General features: G+C 38.4%; 1 protein-coding gene across 1 annotated transcript; it reads right to left on the bottom strand.

Moving 5' to 3' along the window:
• Positions 1–6598: 6598 nt before the first annotated feature.
• LOC128636556 (olfactory receptor-like protein DTMT) lies at positions 6599–7291 on the bottom strand. The gene has a single exon (XM_053689551.1). The coding sequence runs from the start codon at positions 7289–7291 to the stop codon at positions 6599–6601; it is 693 nt and encodes a 230-aa protein (XP_053545526.1).
• Between the last annotated feature and the right edge of the window lie 13060 nt (positions 7292–20351).

The raw sequence follows: 20351 nt of genomic DNA, 5'->3' as shown, positions 1-20351 counted from the left end.
GGGGGGGCTTTTTTTATTTTGATAGGGCTATTAGATTAGGTGTAATTAGTTTAAATATCTGATCATTTGTTTTTTATTTTGTGTAATTTAATGTTTTTTTTGTAATTTAGGTAATTGTATTTAATTTAGGTAATTTATTTAATTGTAGTGTAAGATTAGGTGTTAGTGTAAGACAGGTTAGGTTTTATTTTACAGGTAAATTTGTATTTATTTTAGCTAGGTAGTTAGTAAATAGTTAATCATTATTTAGTAACTATTCTACCTAGTTAAAATAAATACAAACTTGCCTGTAAAATAAAAATAAACCCTAAGATAGCTACAATGTAACTATTAGTTATATTGTAGCTATCTTAGGGTTTATTTTATAGGTAAGTATTTAGTTTTAAATAGGAGTGTTAGGGTTAGGGTTAAGGGGGTGTTAGGGTTAGACTTAGGTTTAGGGGTTAATAAATTTAGTATAGTGGCGGCGATGTTGGGGGCGGCAGATTAGGGGTTAATAAATGTAGGTAGGTGGCGGTGATGTTAGGGGCGGCAGATTAGGGATTAATAATAGTTAACTAGTGTTTGCGATGTGGGAGTATGGCGGTTTAGGGGTTAATATGTTTATTATAATGGCGGCAATGTTGGGGGTGGCAGATTAGGGGTTAATAACATTATGTAGGTGTCGGCGATGTTGGGGGCAGCAGGTTAGGGGTCCATAAGTATAATGTAGGTGTTGGCAATGTCGTTAGCGGCAGATTAGGGGTTAATATATATAATGTAGGTGTCGGCGATGTTGGGGGCAGCAGGTTAGGGGTTCATAAGTATAATGTAGGTGTCGGCAATGTCGTTAGCGGCAGATTAGGGGTTAATATATATAGTGTGGGCGATGTCGGGGGCGGCAGATTAGGGGTTAATAAGTGTAAGATTAGGGGTGTTTAGACTTGGGGGTTCATGTTAGGGTGTTAGGTGTAAACATAAATGTAGTTTTCCCATAGGAATCAATGGGGCTGCGTTACGGAGCTTCATGCTGCTTTATTGCAGGTGTTGGGCTTGTTTTTCAGCCGGCTCTCCCCATTGATGTCTATGGGGAAATCGTGCACGAGCACGTACAACCAGCTCATTGCTGACTTAAGCAGCGCTGGTATTGGAGTGCGGTATGGAGCACAATTTTGCTCTACGCTCACTTCGTGCCTAATAACGCCGGGTTTAGGAAAACCTGTAATACCAGCGCTGTAGGTAAGTGAGCGGTGACAATAACGTGCAAGTTAGCACCGCACCCCTCATAACGCAAAACTCGTAATCTAGCCGTATGTTTGCTGTTTCTTTAAAGAGAAATTAAACTCAATACCTCATTCCCTACAAAATGTCTAATTATGAATAAATAAACATTGTACTTTCTTTTTTCTGTTTTCACTGCACACTGTAATATTTCCCCTCCCTGCCAGAGCATCTGGAGTGAATTATGTGTAATACATAATACAGAACACTTACTAAAAATTGAGAGAGGAAAGTAATCAACAGAATTAACATAAGTTGGGAAAACGTCCTTGTTTTTATAAAAGGCCAGTGCAATTCAGGGTGCAGTCTCTTTTAGCTCACTATGCCTTTCACAGTGAAGATATATCCTGTAGCATATCAGTCTTATCATGCCAAAAAATAAGTCCAGTCGAATTACTAGGTATGTCTCCTCTAAATAAGAGAAAGCAGCAAACTTTAGATAAATGTCTCAGCCTCTCTGGACCTCATCAGCAAAGTGCAGTTGCATATCTGACTCTGACTAGGCATAGGAAAGCTGAAGCACGCATCTTGGGTTTGTTACATTTTCTCATTCAGGGGAGAAATAATTAATTGGCTGCAGAACACAGATATAGGTCTACACACGTCACAGTGACTGATTGATATGTGCAAAAGTTTATTTATGTCTATAGTTAATTGGTCACACCAAAGAATAGAGATAAAAATATCTTTTTTGAATAAAATGACAGTTGTATTTGCTTTTATTTTGCATGTATATATTTTGCAGTGCAGGGAATAATTTCTAATGCATATATAAAAAAATACTATGTCCCTTTAAATTGTATAAATATTTCTGCGACGAATATTTTAGAAAACGATTGTCAATATGGTCAAAGACCATAGAACACCAAAGAAAGGTTTTCAAACCTTGTCCTAAAGTAATGCTGGATTCTTAAGAGGCCATTATAGTAAAAAAATGACATGCTCTGATTTGTTAGACTATCAATACTACGCTACTTTTTGTTTAACCCCCGCAAAGGGTTTAAACATAAAGTAGAAATATCACTCAAGACTAGCAGAGCACTGTCGGGGGCCCATTTATCAAGCTCCGAACGGAACTTGTGGGCCCATGTTTCTGGTGAGTCTTCAGACTCGCCAGGAACAGCAGTTATGAAGCAGCGGTCACAAAGACCACTGCTCCATAACCCTGTCCGCCTGCTCTGACAGGAATCGCCGTAATTCAACCTGATCGAATACGATCAGGTTGATTGACACCTCCCTGCTGGCGGCCAAAGTCTGCAGGGGGCGGCGTTGCACCATCAGCTCTTGTGAGCTGCTGATGCAATGCTGAATACGGAGAGCGTGTTGCTCTCTGCATTCAGCGAGGTCGGATCAGGTCCGCAAGGCCTTTGATAAATAGGCCCCTTGTCCTGAGCGTAAACCATGGCTGATCCAATCAGTAGCACTACTTGCACAACTCATATGTGTAACTAGCACTGCTGATTGGATCAGAAGCAGTTCCTGCAAGACAGTCAATAGTCTACATGATATGACAACATTTAAGGGGGCGCTTATATAACAAGATAAAGAGTGTTATTAGTTAACAATATACCATATCAAAAAAAATGTTTAGCATACATACAAATTTCTAGTCCCAAAGTAAATTGGATACTTTAGTGTAGAGAAATCTTCATCAAAATGGATTATCATGTGTTGGCTGCCTCATCCTCACAGACTTATCCGGATAAATTGCAGAGTATAAAGAAGAACAGAGGGGAGCCTCATGAGCAGAATCATCAAACATAGGTATGAACTTTATACAATGTGAGCCAAATGGATACTCACATGTTGCTAAAGCACTCTGGTGTGCTAGTAGGTGCAGGCTGTAGAATTAACGGGTGTAACAGCTCACCCACCGCTGGAGATTCCTGTGTGCTACAATATGTATATGAAATAGAGAAAAAAGCACTACATGTGTAGATCAATCAGAATATAATAATATATATATTTTATCAATATCATATGGGTACTCACATGCTGACCAAGGGAGAACCTTAATTGGGTGAGCTAATACGCCCTGAATTTTCTTTTTATCAGCCTACCTCTACCAGCACATAGGCGTGCTTGGTCAGCATGTGAGTACCCATTTGATATTGATAATATATATATGGTTAATTCTACGAGCTTTGATAACAGTACTTAAAAATAATGACCGTTGTTAGATGGGAGGTACAAGTTGAGAAAATCTTTTTCCTACCACAGGAAGTGGGCAACCTCCTTATTTGAAGAGTATGAGGCTAAACACACTAACGGCTAGATTTAGAGTTTTGTCGGTAACGACCCGCGTTGCTAACGCTGGCTTTTTTCTGGCCGCACCTTTAAAATAACTCTGGTATTGAGAGTCCACAGAATGTCTGCGTTAGGCTCCAAAAAAGGAGCGTAGAGCATATTTAACGCAACTGCAACTCTCGATACCAGAGTTGCTTACGGACGCGGCCAGCCTCAAAAACGTGCTCGTGCACGATTCCCCCATAGGAAACAATGGGGCTGTTTGAGCTGAAAAAAAACCTAACACCTGCAAAAAAGCAGCGTTCAGCTCCTAACGCAGCCCCATTGTTTGCTATGGGGAAACACTTCCTACGTCTGCACCTAACACTCTAACATGTACCCCGAGTCTAAACACCCCTAACCTTACACTTATTAACCCCTAATCTGCCGCCCCCGCTATCGCTGACCCCTGCATATTATTATTAACCCCTAATCTGCCGCTCCGTAAACTGCTGCTACTTACATTATCCCTATGTACCCCTAATCTGCTGCCCCTAATCCAATCAGCCAATCAGAATATTCCTACCTTAATTCCGATTGGCTGATAGAATCCTATCAGCCAATCGGAATTCGAGGGACGCCATCTTGGATGACGTCATTTAAAGGAACCGTCATTCGTCGTTCAGTCGTCGGCCAGGATGGATGTTCCGCGTCGGAGGTCTTCAGGATGCTGCCGCTCCACTCCGGATGGATGACGATAGAAGATCCCGCTTGGATGAAGACTTCAATCGGATGGAAGACCTCTTCTGCCCCGCTTGGATGAAGACTTCTACCGGATGGGGGACCTCTTCTTGCTCCGCTTGGATGAAGAATTTGGCTCGGCTGGGTGAAGACGACTCAAGGTAGGGAGATCTTCAGGGGCTTAGTGTTAGGTTTATTTAAGGGGGGTTTGGGTTAGATTAGGGGTATGTGGGTGGTGGGTTGTAATGTTGGGGGGGGGTATTGTATGTTTTTTTTTACAGGCAAAAGAGCTGAACTTCTTGGGGCATGCCCCGCAAAGGGCCCTGTTCAGGGCTGGTAAGGTAAAAGAGCTTTGAACTTTAGTAATTTAGAATAGGGTAGGGCATTTTTTTTATTTTGGGGGGCTTTGTTATTTTATTAGGGGGCTTAGAGTAGGTGTAATTAGTTTAAAATTGTTGTAATATATTTCTAATGTTTGTAAATATTTTTTTATTTTTTGTAACTTAGTTCTTTTTTATTTTTTGTACTTTAGTTAGTTTATTTCATTGTAGTTATTTGTAGGTATTGTATTTAATTAATGTATTGATAGTGTAGTGTTAGGTTTAATTGTAGGTAATTGTAGGTATTTTATTTAATTAATTTAATGATAGTATAGTGTTAGGTTTAATTGCAACTTAGGTTAGGATTTATTTTACAGGTAATTTTGTACTTATTTTAACTAGGTAACTATTAAATAGTTCTTAACTATTTAATAGCTATTGTACCTGGTTAAAATAAATACAAAGTTACCTGTAAAATAAATATAAATCCTAAAATAGCTATAATATAATTATAATTTATATTGTAGCTATATTAGGATTTATTTTACAGGTAAGTATTTAGCTTTAAATAGGAATAATTTATTTAATAAGAGTTAATTAATTTCGTTAGATTTAAATTATATTTAAGTTAGGGGGGTGTTAGTGTTAGGGTTAGACTTAGCTTTAGGGGTTAATACATTTATTAGAATAGCGGTGAGCTCCAGTCGGCAGATTAGGGGTTAATGTTTGAAGTTAGGTGTCGGCGATGTTAGGGAGGGCAGATTAGGGGTTAATACTATTTATTATAGGGTTAGTGAGGCGGATTAGGGGTTAATAACTTTATTATAATAGCAGTGCGGTCCGGTCGGCAGATTAGGGGTTAATAAGTGTAGGCAGGTGGATGCGACGTTGTGGGGGGCAGATTAGGGGTTAATAAATATAATATAGGGGTCGGCGGTGTTAGGGGCAGCAGATTAGGGGTACATAAGGATAACGTAGGTGGTGGCGCTTTGAGGTCGGCAGATTAGGGGTTAATAAGTGTAGGTAGGTAGCGGCGACGTTGTGGGGGGCAGATTAGGGGTTAATAAATATAATATAGGGGTCGGCGGTGTTAGGGGCAGCAGATTAGGGGTACATAGCTATAATGTAGGTGGCGGCTCTTTGCGGTCGGCAGATTAGGGGTTAATTATTGTAGGTAGCTGGCTGCGACGTTGTGGGGGGCATGTTAGGGGTTAATAAATATAATATAGGGGTCGGCGGTGTTAGGGGCAGCAGATTAGGGGTACATAGCTATAATGTAGGTGGCGGCTCTTTGCAGTTGGCAGATTAGGGGTTAATTATTGTAGGTAGCTGGCTGCGACGTTGTGGGGGGCAGGTTAGGGGTTAATAAATATAATATAGGGGTTGGCGGTGTTAGGGGCAGCAGATTAGGGGTACATAAGTATAACGTAGGTGGCGGTCGGCAGATTAGGGGTTAAAAAAATTTAATCGAGTGGCGGCGATGTGGGGGGACCTCGGTTTAGGGGTACATAGGTAGTTTATGGGTGTTAGTGTACTTTAGGGCACAGTAGTTAAGAGCTTTATGAACCGGCGTTAGCCCAGAAAGCTCTTAACTACTGACTTTTTTCTGCGGCTGGAGTTTTGTCGTTAGATTTCTAACGCTCACTTCAGCCACGACTCTAAATACCGGAGTTAGAAAGATCCCATTGAAAAGATAGGATACGCAATTGATGTAAGGGGATCTGCGGTATGGAAAAGTCGCGGCTGAAAAGTGAGCGTTAGACCCTTCTTTTAATGACTCCAAATACCGGCGGTAGCCTTAAACCAGCGTTAGGAGCCTCTAACGCTGGTTTTCACGGCTACCGCCAAACTCCAAATCTAGGCCTAAGTGAACCTTCGACAATTGAATCATTTGAATACCAGAGGTGTATAAACAAGATGTAAACACAATTTATGAATGAAAAATAGATATTTTAAATTAATTTGTTCTTTATTCTTCATATAAGAAGCAAGTCCATACAGTTTTATTCTTCTACTCTGTTTTTCTTCCATTGTTCATTTTCTGTTTTCCTCTATGACCTTTTCATTGCATTTTTTACTTCCTTGTTTCTCAGACTATATATAAAAGGATTGAGCATTGGAGTAAGGACAGTGTAGAGCACACTGACCACACGATCATACACGGGTGAGTAGAGGATGCTTGGACGGCAGTACATGAATATGACAGAGCTATAGAAAATTATGACCATTGTTAAATGGGAGGTGCATGTTGAGAAGGTTCTCTTTCTACCATTGGAAGTGCTCAACCTTAAAACAGCCCTTATGATGAGGGTGTAAGATCCTAAGATGAAGAGGACTGGACTAATTAAAATTACTGAACCTTCAACAAACACAGTCATCTGAATAAAAAAGGTGTCTGAACAAGAGATCATCACCATGGCAGGTCCATCACAAAAAAAGTGATAAACAACAAAAGTGCAATAAACAAGAGAGGAGATCATAATTGTGTGCAACATTGAGTGGAGGCAAGCTATAACCCATGATGAAATTACAAGACTAATACACACCTTTTTGCTCATTATGCTTAAATAACGCAATGGCTGGCAGACTGCAACATATCGGTCTACTGACATGATAGCTAGAAGAAAGCTGTCCATGATTCCAACTGCAAAGAATAGGAAGAGCTGTAGAAAGCAACCAACGAAGGAAATTGAGTTGTTTCTAGAAAGAAGGCCAAACAGAGTTCTGGGAATGGTGACGGACATCATGCAAATATCGATCAGAGACAGAATTCCAAGCAAAAAGTACATAGGTGTATGAAGCTGACTTTTTGTTGAAATAAGTACAGAAATAAACAAATTCCCCATTAAACAAAAACAATATGAAATTAGAAGGAAGAAAAAGAGAGGGAGACGTAAGTAAGGTTTATCAGAAAACCCAAGGAGTATGAAAGAACCTTGTGTCTGATTTCTGGCCTCCATATCTTCTACATCAAATGGTCAGTAAAAGGAACCATATTGTATGATGATATGGGATTTGTAGATCAATCCATAGGCAGCTATAAAGTATATAAAGATAAAAAAAAAAAACATTAACTGAAAATAAAAATAAAACACATTATTATTTTTTATGAACAATTTTTTATAAAGTTATTCCTATAGTTAGTAGATGGTCTTGAACAATCCTTTAAAAATGTAATGTATAATTAACATACAAAAAAATAATTAAAAACATCTGCATATCTAAGTATGTAATCTGCAGAAACATTTTTTTTCACCATAATTTTAACCAATAATCAGCAACAAAAAAATAATTATTATTTATAATTAAATTTATATTTTTATGATATGATACTGAATAGACAAATTCCAAATGTTGATGTTGATGTAGAAAATATCGCCTAGATTTAGACTTTTGCGGCCAAAGGGGTGCGTTAGCTACGCATGTTTTTTTCCCCCCGCACCTTTTAAATAACGCTGGTATTGAGAGTTCTCTGAAGGGCTGCGTTAGGCTCCAAAAAGGGTGCGTAGAGGCATATTTACCGCCACTTCAACTCTCAATACCAGCGTTGCTTATGGTAGTGGCTAGCTGGAAAAACGTGCTCGTGCACGATTCCCCCATAGAAAATAATGGGGCAGTTTGGGCTGAAAAAAAACCTAACACCTGCAAAAAAGCAGGGCTAAGTTTATAACGCAGCCCCATTGTTTCCTATGGGGAAAAACTCTCTAAGTCTGCACCTAACACCCTAACATGTACCCTGAGTCTAAACACCCCTAACCTTACACTTATTAACCCCTAATCTGCTGCCCCCACTATCGCTGACCCCTGCATTTTATTATTAACCCCTAATCTGCCGCTCCGGACACCGGCGCAACCTACATTTTACCTATGTACCCCTGATCTGCTGCCCACAACATCGCCGACCCCTATATTATATTTATTAACCCCTAATCTGCCGCCCCAACGTTGTCGCTACCTTACCTACAATTATTAACCCCTAATCTGCCCACCGGACCTCGCCCCCACTATAATAAATGTATTAACCCCTTAACCGCCGCACTCCCGCCTTGCAAACCCTATAATAAATAGTATTGACCCCTAATCTGCCCTCCCTAACATCTGCAACACCTAACTTCAAGTATTAACCCCTAATCTACCGACCGGACCTAGCTGCTACTCTAATAAATGTATTAACCCCTAAAGCTAAGTCTAACCCTAACCCTAACACCCCCCTAAGTTAAATATAATTTTATTCTAACAAAATAAATTATTTCTTATTAAAAAAAATAATCCTAATTAAAGCTAAATACTTACCTGTAAAATAAACCCTAATATAGCTACAATATAAATCATAATTACATTGTATATATTTTAGGATTTATATTTATTTTACAGGCAACTTTGTATTTATTTTAACTAGGTACAATAGCTATTAAATAGTGATTTACTATTTAATAGCTACCTAGTTAAAATAATTACAAAATTACCTGTAAAATAAATCCTAACCTAAGTTACAATTAAACCTAACACTACACTATCAATAAATTAATTAACTAAACTACCTACAATTACCTACAATTAAATCAACTAAACTAAATTACAAAAAATAAAAAAAGATTACATGAATTTTAAACTAATTACACCTACTCTAAGCCCCCTAAAGAAATAACAAAGCCCCCCAAAATAAAAAAAATGCCTTACCCTATTCTAAAATAAAAAGTTAACAGCTCTATTACCTTACCAGCCCTTAAAATGGTTTTTTGCGGGGCATGCCCCAAAGAAATCAGCTCTTTTGCCTGTAAAAAAAACATACAATACCCCCCCAACATTACAACCCACCACCCACATACCCCTAATCTAACCCACCCAAACCTCCTTTAAAAAACCTAACACTAAGCCCCTGAAGATCTTCCTACCTTGTCTTCACCCAGCCGGGTACCATCCAATCCGTCCAGAAGAGGGTCCGAAGTCTTCATCCTATCCGGTCAGAAGAGGTCCTCCAGTGGGTCCGAAGTCTTCATCCTATCCGGCCAGAAGAGGTACTCCAGAGGGTCCAAAGTCTTCATCCTATCCGGCCAGAAGAGGTCCTCCAGAGGGTCCGAAGTCTTCATCCTATCTGGCCAGAAGAGGTCCTCCAGAGGGTCCGAAGGCTTCATCCTATCCGGCCAGAAGAGGTCCTCCAGAGGGTCCAAAGTCTTCATCCAGGCGGCATCTTCTATCTTCTTCCATCCGGAGCGGAGCGGGTCCATCTTGAAGCAGCCGGCGCGGATCCATCCTCTTCTTCCGACGTCCTAACGCCAAATGAAGGTTCCTTTAAAGGACGTCATCCAAGATGGCGTCCCTCGAATTCCGATTGGCTGATAGGATTCTATCAGCCAATCGAAATTAAGGTAGGAAAAATCTGATTGGCTGATTGAATCAGCCAATCAGATTCAAGTTCAATCGGATTGGCTGATCCAATCAGCCAATCAGATTGAGCTTGCATTCTAGGATCTCTTCTGGCCGGATAGGATGAAGACTTCGGACCCTCTGGAGGACCTCTTCTGGCCGGATAGGATGAAGACTTCGGACCCTCTTCTGGACGGATCGGATGGTACCCGGCTGGGTGAAGACAAGGTAGGAAGATGTTCAGGGGCTTAGTGTTAGGTTTTTTAAAGGGGGTTTGGGTGGGTTAGATTAGGGGTATGTGGGTGGTGGGTTGTAATGTTGGGGGGGGGTATTGTATGTTTTTTTTACAGGCAAAAGAGCTGATTTCTTTGGGGCATGCCCTGCAAAAAGCCCTTTTAAGGGCTGGTAAGGTAATAGAGCTGTTAAATTTTTATTTTAGAATAGGGTAGGGCATTTTTTTATTTTGGGGGGCTTTGTTATTTGTTTAGGGGGCTTAAAGTAGGTGTAATTAGTTTAAAATTCTTGTAATTTGTTTTGTAATTTAGTGTTTGTTTTTTTGTAATTTAGTGTTTGTTTTTATTGTAATTTAGTTTAGTTGATTTAATTGTAGGTAATTGTAGGTAGTTTAGTTAATTAATTTATTGATAGTGTAGTGTTAGGTTTAATTGTAACTTAGGTTAGGATTTATTTTACAGGTCATTTTGTAATTATTTTAACTAGGTAGCTATTAAATAGTAAATAACTATTTAATAGCTATTGTACCTAGTTAAAATAAATACAAAGTTGCCTGTAAAATAAATATAAATCCTAAAATAGCTACAATGTAATTATTATTTATATTGTAGCTATATTAGGGTTTATTTTACAGGTAAGTATTTAGCTTTAAATAGGATTATTTTTTATTTTTTTTCCGGACAGTAAATTTATTTCTGTAAAATGGGGCAGCTTGAAGAGGAGATGGGATTAAATTTGAGCAAAAATAGTTTATGTAATTTAGGCAACATTTACATGTCATAATACAGCTTATACATACAACCTAAATGTAGTTTTATATATATTTTTAATACTTTTGTATACATAGTACCCTCAAAAAGATAGTACTGTACTATAATCAAAAAGGTAATATTTGTTGTTTTAAATAAATGTAGATTAGTTTTTTTTTTTTTAAATAGTTTTTATTGAGGTTTGGTTCAATGCTTACAAATATTAAACGTCAACACATATTAAACAGTACAATAATAAATGGTTACATGACTTCCATCTGTCACATATATATATATAACATGAATTTATGACCTTTACATTCTGTGTATCAGAAAATACTTGCCATGCAATCTGTATACCAACTCCATGTTATATGAGGCCACTCTTGGACCCCTAAACAGTAGACATAATACGGCGTTATAGTTGGTAACCTGAAACGAAAGGAGACCACTCATGGATCTCAGATGGAGAACCTTGTTTTATAGTTATAGAATAGATAACAATATTTATATCACATGAGATTATATATAAGACCAGCAATATACATAACATCATTATATGTAATAAGGGACACAAAACGTTACCTACCCATACCAGTGAAGATCACAAAGGCACAGGGTATATTTAGAAAACCTCACCATATATAACATAACCTGCGATAATTATGGACACTGACCAATGAAAAGGTAGGGGCAAGTACAATACAACTTACAAATTTTCAGTTCTAAAAAATAGATCTAATGATTCACAAGCTATTTTATCAGCATATAAATAATCTTTTACAGATATAGAATGTGAGATTAGTTATTTGTATGTTATTTAATACTGTAATGGAGGGACTTGTATTACTGTTTGTTACCAAGTATGAGGGAGTGCTGTTATTAGTAAAATTTTATAAAGGAAATACTGTGTAGAATCAGGGCTCTTTAATTGCAAACAGTTACCAACAAATGGCATGGAACTAAGCACTAGAGGGAGTTTATACGAATTTAATCTGAGCAACCATATGGCAGGGGATTAAATAATAAGAGTTATTTGTATGAGATGCAGGGGCGTGTTAACGCATAGGCCGACAAGGCCGGTGCCTAGGCGGCAGGTTTTGGGGGGGGCGGCACTTGGCCGCTACTGCACTGAATATGTGGGGTCATTAAAAAAAATTTTTTACACTTTTCACAAGTCATATTATTTTACATTTAAAAAAACTTGTTGTTTTTTTTTGCCCGGGAACTTTTCTGAGGGGCGGGTCAGGTGCACGCTCAAATGTGCAGTACTGTGGAGGGCTGGGGTTATGAGCGGCGACTCTGCAAGTGCTCTGTCTGTGGATACAGAGAGACAGTCACGACACAGTCAGTTATGAAGTGGAAGTTGGAACGGAAGGAAGCACTTGTCAGTTAAGGTGGCACATTTAAGCTCATGTTTTTTAATCTGCTGTGGATGGTTGGTTATTAAAGGAAATATTTGCATAGCATGTTAAATACTGATTAAGTGTGTGTTTTTTACAATTCTTAATTTTCTGCTATATTTCCGCTTGCTTCAAATATAGTTTTAAAACAAAGATCAGTGTATTATGCTAAGGTAAAGAGATGGCTGTTAAAACATTTGGGGGATAAAATGACAACATAACAAAGGCCTGGTTTGGAAAGAATCATCGTCCTTTTAAAAGTTAAAGCAATTTACTGAGCCAGCCTAGATACCGGTCTACAATAATACCCTGTAGTACGCATTACTTCGATAACATGCAAATCAGTAAATTAATGTATATTAGGAGAAAATATATATATATATTTTTTTTTTTATTTTTTTTTTGAATTTTCAAAAGAGCTTTATTGATCTTATCATGTTTACAAGTGAGAATATGTAAGTAAGAAGAGAAAAACAAAACAAAGAGAAAATTAACAGTATGAGGGCACAACTCGTCCTCTGAGCAGTATAATGTTACACATTGTGAAATGGATAGTACTCTGTTCAAGGCGATACCAATAACACAGAAATTAGCCATAATACATAGTGGTACCTTATAACACGGGTGGGGGAGACCCAAAGGTCTCTTGGCCAGGAGAAGAAGGGAAAGGATAGAAGTCTAGAAGTGAGATGGGGGGGGGAGGGAAAGGGAGGGGGGATATATCGTTGGTCATGAGTGGGTGCTTCATGGAAGCCATCTGGGTCAAGGCAGGTCTATCCCCAAGTCAGATCCTATGCCCCCCCCATGAGAAGCTAACAGGAAGAGAGAACATTAGGTTTCCAGGTTGTATCGTATGTGTCTTTCCAGTCAGCCCATGTAAGCTCGAAGAGGTCGGAATTACCTAAATTATAAAATATGCTTTTTTCCATAGTATATAAGTAGGCCATATAGGAGCAGACTCTTGTCCAGCTAGGTGGGGACTCTGATTTCCAGTCAGAAGCTATCAGATGTTTAATGGACATGAAAAGGTATATGCATATGTAAGCATGATGCTTAGGGATAGAGTGGGTACCTATGTGTAGCAGGGCAACTGCGGGAGAGCTACGTAATGAGACTCCCAATTTGGGAAGGGCTCTAAAACATTTTGTCCATAAGGGGCGAATTTTGGGGCATTCCCACCAGATGTGTAGAGAATCCCCTCTCTGACCACAACCTCTCCAACAATACGGGGATGCGCTAGAAAATATTTTAGCCAACCTGGTGGGCACATAGTACCAATGAGCCACCAACTTGTAATAAGTCTCAAATAAGGTGGTGCAATGTATGGCCTTTTTGGTACGCTCAAGCGCTTGTCCCCAATCATCTACTGTAAGTGATTTATCAAGCAGGGATTCCCACTTTGCAAGGTGGGGAGTTAAATCTGAGTTTAGATTAGAGTCCAACAGGGTATAGTGTCTAGAGAGGGGTCTATATAGCCTCATTCCTTGGTTCCAAGTGGACTCCCACGGGGTCAGTGGGCGGGCTAACTGAGGTTTAAAGCCCCAAGAGGTCAAGAAACTTTAAATTCTGTAGTGTTCAAATTTCAGGATATGGGGTAAGGCCACATCAGCCCCCAACTGTGAGGCAGATTTGAATCCACTCTCCGAAGGTGGAAGCCAAAGATCCGAGACCACATTTATTCAGATTTGAGACCATTTCAATGGATGGGCATCCTGTAAGCCTATATATTATTTTTATTGCTCTCAGAAAATAGAGTAAATTAATAGGGGTAGGCATAGATTTTACTGAGCCTTCCATGATGTAGGTAATTAAAGCATAAGTGGGAGAGCAGGGGCAAACTAGTTCCTGAGGTAAGTTAGTAAGAGCTGGCTGGGGCAGAGAGCGCACAGCTAGGCATTCAGGAGGAGCACATGGAAGGGCTGCTTCTGCTTTATAAAGGCAACAGGAGCTTTATATCTGTGATTGCATTCTCTAGGGATCCATAGCGACATCAGAGATTTTCAGGATCTTTTCCAGATAAGCCCCGCCAAAAAGTTAAGCCCCGCCACCCAAAAAATGGGTTCATTTAGACTTCTTACTTTGTAAAATCACTCTGAAACCTATAAAATTATATGTCTGGTTGCTTGAAATTCTGAGTGGTTCCTAAAACATAATTTAATTTGCAAATGCCTAGATTGGTTTATTTTTAAAGCGTACATAGTTTCTATACTTATTAGCTGTCAAACTTTACTCCTTATGCCATAAATTACATGTCACTTGCAATAAGCAAAACGTTTGTGTTCAAATTCAAACTTTACTCCTTATGCCATAAATTACATGTCACTTGCAATAAGCAAAACGTTTGTGTTCAAATTCAAACTTTACTCCTTATGCCATAAATTACAAACCCTGTTCGCAACTTCGCAGATACGGGGCAAACTTGTCAGGAACACTTGCACATTTGAGCGTCTGACTGGTAGATATCAACCCCTTACTGTCAGTGGAAATATTAACCATCCGACTGCCAGAGATGTTACAGAATGAATTGCTGTCTCCTAAACCACATGCGACTGCCAGAGATGTTACAGAATGAATTGCTGTCTCCTAAACCACACAATGATTTTGGGATTAATAACATATACAACGCACTTGTCTGTGCAGACCACGAAAAGATAAAAAAACAAATCATTCATATTTCGTGTTGCAAAACATCAGGAAACCCACAGTCCTGGCTTCTGACAGAGCAAATTTGTGCGTTAAGAGGGAACAGGAAGTAAGAAGGCACCAGTGGCGGGGCTTAACTTTTCGCGCGTGCACGTTTTGCATTAGTGGCGGGGCTTATCTGGAAAAGATCCGATTTTCATGTGCAAGTCCCGAATTTTGTCTCTCCCGCTGTCCCTGTAAGTTAGTCCATAGTTGCCTCTGCTCTGCTTGGTTCTTCAGTACCTCCACGTACATTTATTTTTAAAATACACAGTATGTTTATCCACTTCTTAAACTGAGCTGTGCACCAGCTCAATTTACTATGCTCACACACATATAACACAATTGCTGGTGGTAGTGGTACAATGACTGATGGTGAATCTGATGACTGGCTCTAAACTGTGAGTGTGACTGACTATTGTTTATACAAACTCCCCTCCCCCTTAGTTAGCAGCCAGATGTGTTGTTTTAATTACATAGAATTGGGAGGGGCGGGGTTTAGAACTAGCGCGGCAAGATTGAAAGACAGTGTACTTCAGGAGAAAGGGATTCCTCCAGGTTCCTATTCTAGCAAAGCAACAGGTATTTTAATGTGTGGGGATTAGTAGCAAGAGTGCAGGCTATTTAACCTTATAATCACAAGACTGGCAACCCTTGTACTGACATATGCTGGGCTGGGCAGCTTCTCTTTATATTATATTATCTGCTTAACTTTATAGTATATTATTCTGTGCATTTATACTATTGTATTCCCTATTTACATTTATGTTATTATTATCTGTATAAATGTAATTTTATTCTCTACATACATTTATATTATATTTTTCTCTGTATAAATTATTTATTTTCTCTGTACACATTTATATTTTTGATATTACTCTGCATTTATATTATATATTACTATTTTTGCTGTGCTTTACTTTAAAACTCACTTTATACTCTATATAGATTATGGGACATTCTAAAAGTGACATGCCCTAATTTGTTTACAGAATGACACTTTTGCATTACTGACCCTAGATAACTATATGTTTAACCCTTGTAAAGGTGTTAAATACATAAACAAAGCCCCACTCAACAGCTAAAACACTGCAGCTCCAGCAGCTCCTTAGCAGGAGACTGTGATTGGTGGCCCCTGACTCCTGACCATTCATGTCCTGCAATGATGTGGATCCAGAGTGGGAATTTACCTATGTGTATGAAGGGGTTAAATACATAGTTATTCAAGGTCAGTAAATAATGTACAATCTCATGTTTGCATCATGTATCCCATTAACCCTGTTTGAATGTGGAGCATTATTTTCTGTGTTACTGGTATTATTTTGTTAACCCTTAAGGACCAGCGACGTACCCTGTATGTCGCTGGCCTTTTTTTGGGACGTGATTGTTTTATAGCGCGGTCTTGCCACCAGCGTTGAGACTGCTCTATTCCACAAAGCCTGCTGGAGGGAGTGCATTAATAGCGTGTTCTTGCTAGACTTGTGCTATTATGTACTGAAAAAACCCTTAACAACCAGTGACATACAGGGTACATTGTGGTCATTAAGGGGTTAATCTATATGTAAACCCATCTATAACTGAGGAGATATTTTCTTATATTATACTTATTAGTAATCAATTCCTTGACATATGGGTCAGCATTCAACTAACATTTTACATTATTCAAAATGGTCAAATAATACTTCTATTATAGTACTGAATGCTACCAGTCAGCCCAAGTGCAAATTTGTGCTCCACTTCTTTATAAAGAGGTGAATATGGAACAATTTCTTCAAAACCCAGACAGAGAGCACACAAATTGCTTCCCTTTCTGCAATCAGGGCAATTTAACTGCAATGCATTTAGCACTATTAAATGTTGATTCTGCATTATCAATTTTGCCTAAGAAGAGAAAGTGGGGTGAAAACCTCTACTGGGTGATTTTTTAATTTATTTTTATTTTTAAAGCAAAGTTTGATCAAATAGATGTGACTTTTTTATTTTTAGATTTAATTTTAAATTTCCTCTATTAACAAATTATTGCAATTATTTTTAATGCAGTCATTTTTTTTTAGATTCACTTCTGTAGTGTGCTTAGCCAAAAATATCCTCTTTTGATAGATTCCAAATTATATAAAAGGTAGGGGATTGGTTTAATAAATAAACAGGTTTGACAGGAAGATTCATAAAATATCTACAATTATAGACAACACAGTGAATAGATAAAAACACACAGGATTCCCACACCACGTTCACATCTCTGAAAAATAATAGTATCCTGCCATTTTACAACAGCAGGGCAATATTTTTGGTCAATACCATGACCAAAAAATATTGTGGCCGAAAAACAGCCTAAAACCTAGGGAGGGGGGGGGGAGCAGCAGAATTTTGAGTGCCTAGGGCAGCACAAAACCTAAATACGCCACTGATGAGATGAGAATTATTATGTAGACAAATCTCAAAGCTATCTTAACTGCCACAGTGCCCCGCACTGGACCACCACGCCGCCTCGGCCGCAGACCACATGATGGGCAGCACAGAGCGAGCCGCTGCGAGTATATAAAGTACTGAATTTTATGCTAGAAGTGCCCCCAGAACTGTTCTAAGGATTTGCTCATGAGGAATGTTCGTCAAATTTCATAAAGGGCAAGAATATGTAGGATATATGTGTGAGTTGTCAACCACTTCAAAAATCTTACAGACTATTTTATTGCAGCCATGGGTCTTCCTATTGAAATGAATCAACTAATTGACATTAAATGAACACTAGTTGTTAACAATATAACCAGACCCTTATATTTTACATATACATTATTTGAGTTCCTCCTATCACTTATAGATATTTCTTGTCGATACAACTATAAGATGTCATATTGAAGTAAAGGATTAATTTTTTTTTAATAAGAAATAATTTATTTAGTTAGATAAAAATTATATTTAACTTAGGGGGGTGTTAGGGTTAGGGTTAGTCTTAGCTTTAGGGATTAATACATTTATTAGAGTAGCGGCAAGGTACGGTAGGCAGATTAGGGGTTAATACTTGAAGTTAGGTGTTGACGATGTTAGGGAGGGCAGATTAGGGGTTAATACTATTTATTATAGGGTTTTTGAGGCGGGAGTGAGGCGGTTTAGGGGTTAATACATTTATTATAGTGGCGGCGAGGTCCGGTCGGCAAATTAGGGGTTAATACGTGTAGGTAAGGTAGCGGCGATGTTGGGGGGGGGCAGATTAGGGGTTAATAAATATTATGTAAGTGTCAGCGATATTAGGGGCAGCATATTAAGGGTACATAGGGATATTGTAGGTGGCGGCGGTGTGCGGTCGGCAGATTAGGGGTTTAAAAAAATTATTAGAGTGGCTGCGATGTGAGGGCCTCGGTTTAGGGGTACATAGGCGTTAGCCCATAAAGCTCTTAACTCCTGACTTTTTTCTGCGGCTGGAGTCTTGTCGTTAGAGTTCCAATGCTCACTTCAGCCAAGACTCTAAATACCGGCGTTAGGAAGATCCCATTGAAAAGATAGGATACGCAATTGGTGTAAGGGGATCTGCGGTATGGAAAAGTCGTGGCTGTAAAGTGAGCGTTAGACCCTTTCCTGACTGACTCTAAATACCAGCGGGCGGTAAAAAGCAGCGTTAGCAGCCCTTAACGCTGCTTTTGACGGCTAACGCAGAACTCTAAATGTAGGCGTATGTTATTTTGTATATACAGAAAAGAGACAATGGCACTACTCAATTTATTAGTATATTTAGACGTTCCCCTACTAATTCATAAAGTGATGAGTATACTTATATTTGGTATACTCCTATATAATTTATCTGATAGGGGTAGGTGCTTGTACCTATGTATAAACTTAACAGAAAATCAGTGAAAAACTGACAAAAAGGGTACAAATATAGCACTCTAAGAACGTATTTATGTGATGCAGGGAAATGAGAAATTAAAATATAACTTTTACTAGATCACATTAAAAACAGGGGATTTAACAAACATTTTAAAAGAAATTAGAATTTGGATCCACTACCGGTTAGCCAGATACTGTCACTGCTGGCTAATAGAGAAAAAAACACCCTCGTTAGGTATATGGAGAGTCTCTTTATGAATCAAATGACAGGGTGATCTCTTGGTATATTACTCATATAGAGGTGATATTGTTCCTTAAATAGGGTGGGTTTAAATATTGGATATATGTAAGGATAGTGGAGAAGGAAGCGTTTAAGGTGTACAGTAACCACTTATGATGGAAGGTTTGTATACAGTATAAACTGTGAGTTGGTGAGTGCTGTACTACCTACAATACTTGTAAAGAGTGAAAGTTTAATAAACTCTTTATTTTACCTGTTACTGCCACAATAAAAAGTAAAAAGTACTGGGTTTCTTATAGTGTTGTTATAGATATTCAGTTAATGAACTCAAATATTTGGAAACCTTTTTTGTACCATTTAATAATTATCTCTGGTAAGTATCTAGGTTGGTAAGAATGAGTACTGTGCTACCCACGAAACTGAAAGGAGTGAGAGGTATAATACACTCCAAGTTTTTACCTATTAATACCGTAATAAATTGTGCTTCCTAAAGTATTATGATAAAGAGTCAGTTGGTAAATTCTAATGTTTGGATACCTTTAGAAATCATTATCCACTAGTAAGTATCTGGGTTCGGGGAGATCAGACCTTTATATAGGAGTTACTTTGTGGGTGCCACTAATATATTAAATTAAAGTAAACCCAGCTATAGAAGTAAGAAGTCCAATAAACTTCTTGTAGTTACCTATTAATACCGCAATAAACTGTACTTGGGTTACCTTTAATGTAATTATAAAAGAGTCAAATAGTGAACTCTAATATGTGGTTACCTTTTAATACCGTTTGTTAAATATTGCTATTAAGTATCTGGTTTCTTGAATACTGTGCTGCCCACAATACTATAAAGAGTAAAGGATCTAATGTACTCCTTATTTTTACCTGTTAATACCGTGTAAAATTATACTAGGTTTTCCTAAAGTATTATTTGGATAGTCAGTTACCTTGTAAATACCACTAGTAAGATCGTAAATTGAGGTAAACCTAACTTAGTTACCACTATTACTTAGTAAATATCCTGAGTAATATATGGACTAGGACAAGCCTGACCCAATACCTATGTTGCCTATGAGTAACTAAAGTTTGTAGTTAAACTAGTATAGCTAAATCAGCTTAGACTAGACACCGCAAATGCGGCAACAACTTTATTTATACCATTTTATGTTGTCATTTAAGTAAAAGTAGTGAATCAACAAATTAAGTTAAAAACAACAAATGGGGAAGAACGGGGGGACGCCACTGACGCGTTTCGCCGTGGTGGCTGTATCAAAGGGCAGTCTCACTCTGTCTTCGTGAGATTTAAATACCC

This window comes from Bombina bombina, chromosome 7 (assembly GCF_027579735.1).
Source record: "Bombina bombina isolate aBomBom1 chromosome 7, aBomBom1.pri, whole genome shotgun sequence".
Classification (NCBI taxonomy): domain Eukaryota; kingdom Metazoa; phylum Chordata; class Amphibia; order Anura; family Bombinatoridae; genus Bombina; species Bombina bombina.
Note: the sequence above shows the minus strand (reverse complement) of the source record. Positions and strands in the feature narration are given on the sequence as shown.

Bases quoted from the DNA above. Each gene is read 5' to 3' on its own strand.
- LOC128636556 (XM_053689551.1), bottom strand. From the start codon at position 7,291: ATGTCCGTCACCATTCCCAGAACTCTGTTTGGCCTTCTTTCTAGAAAC.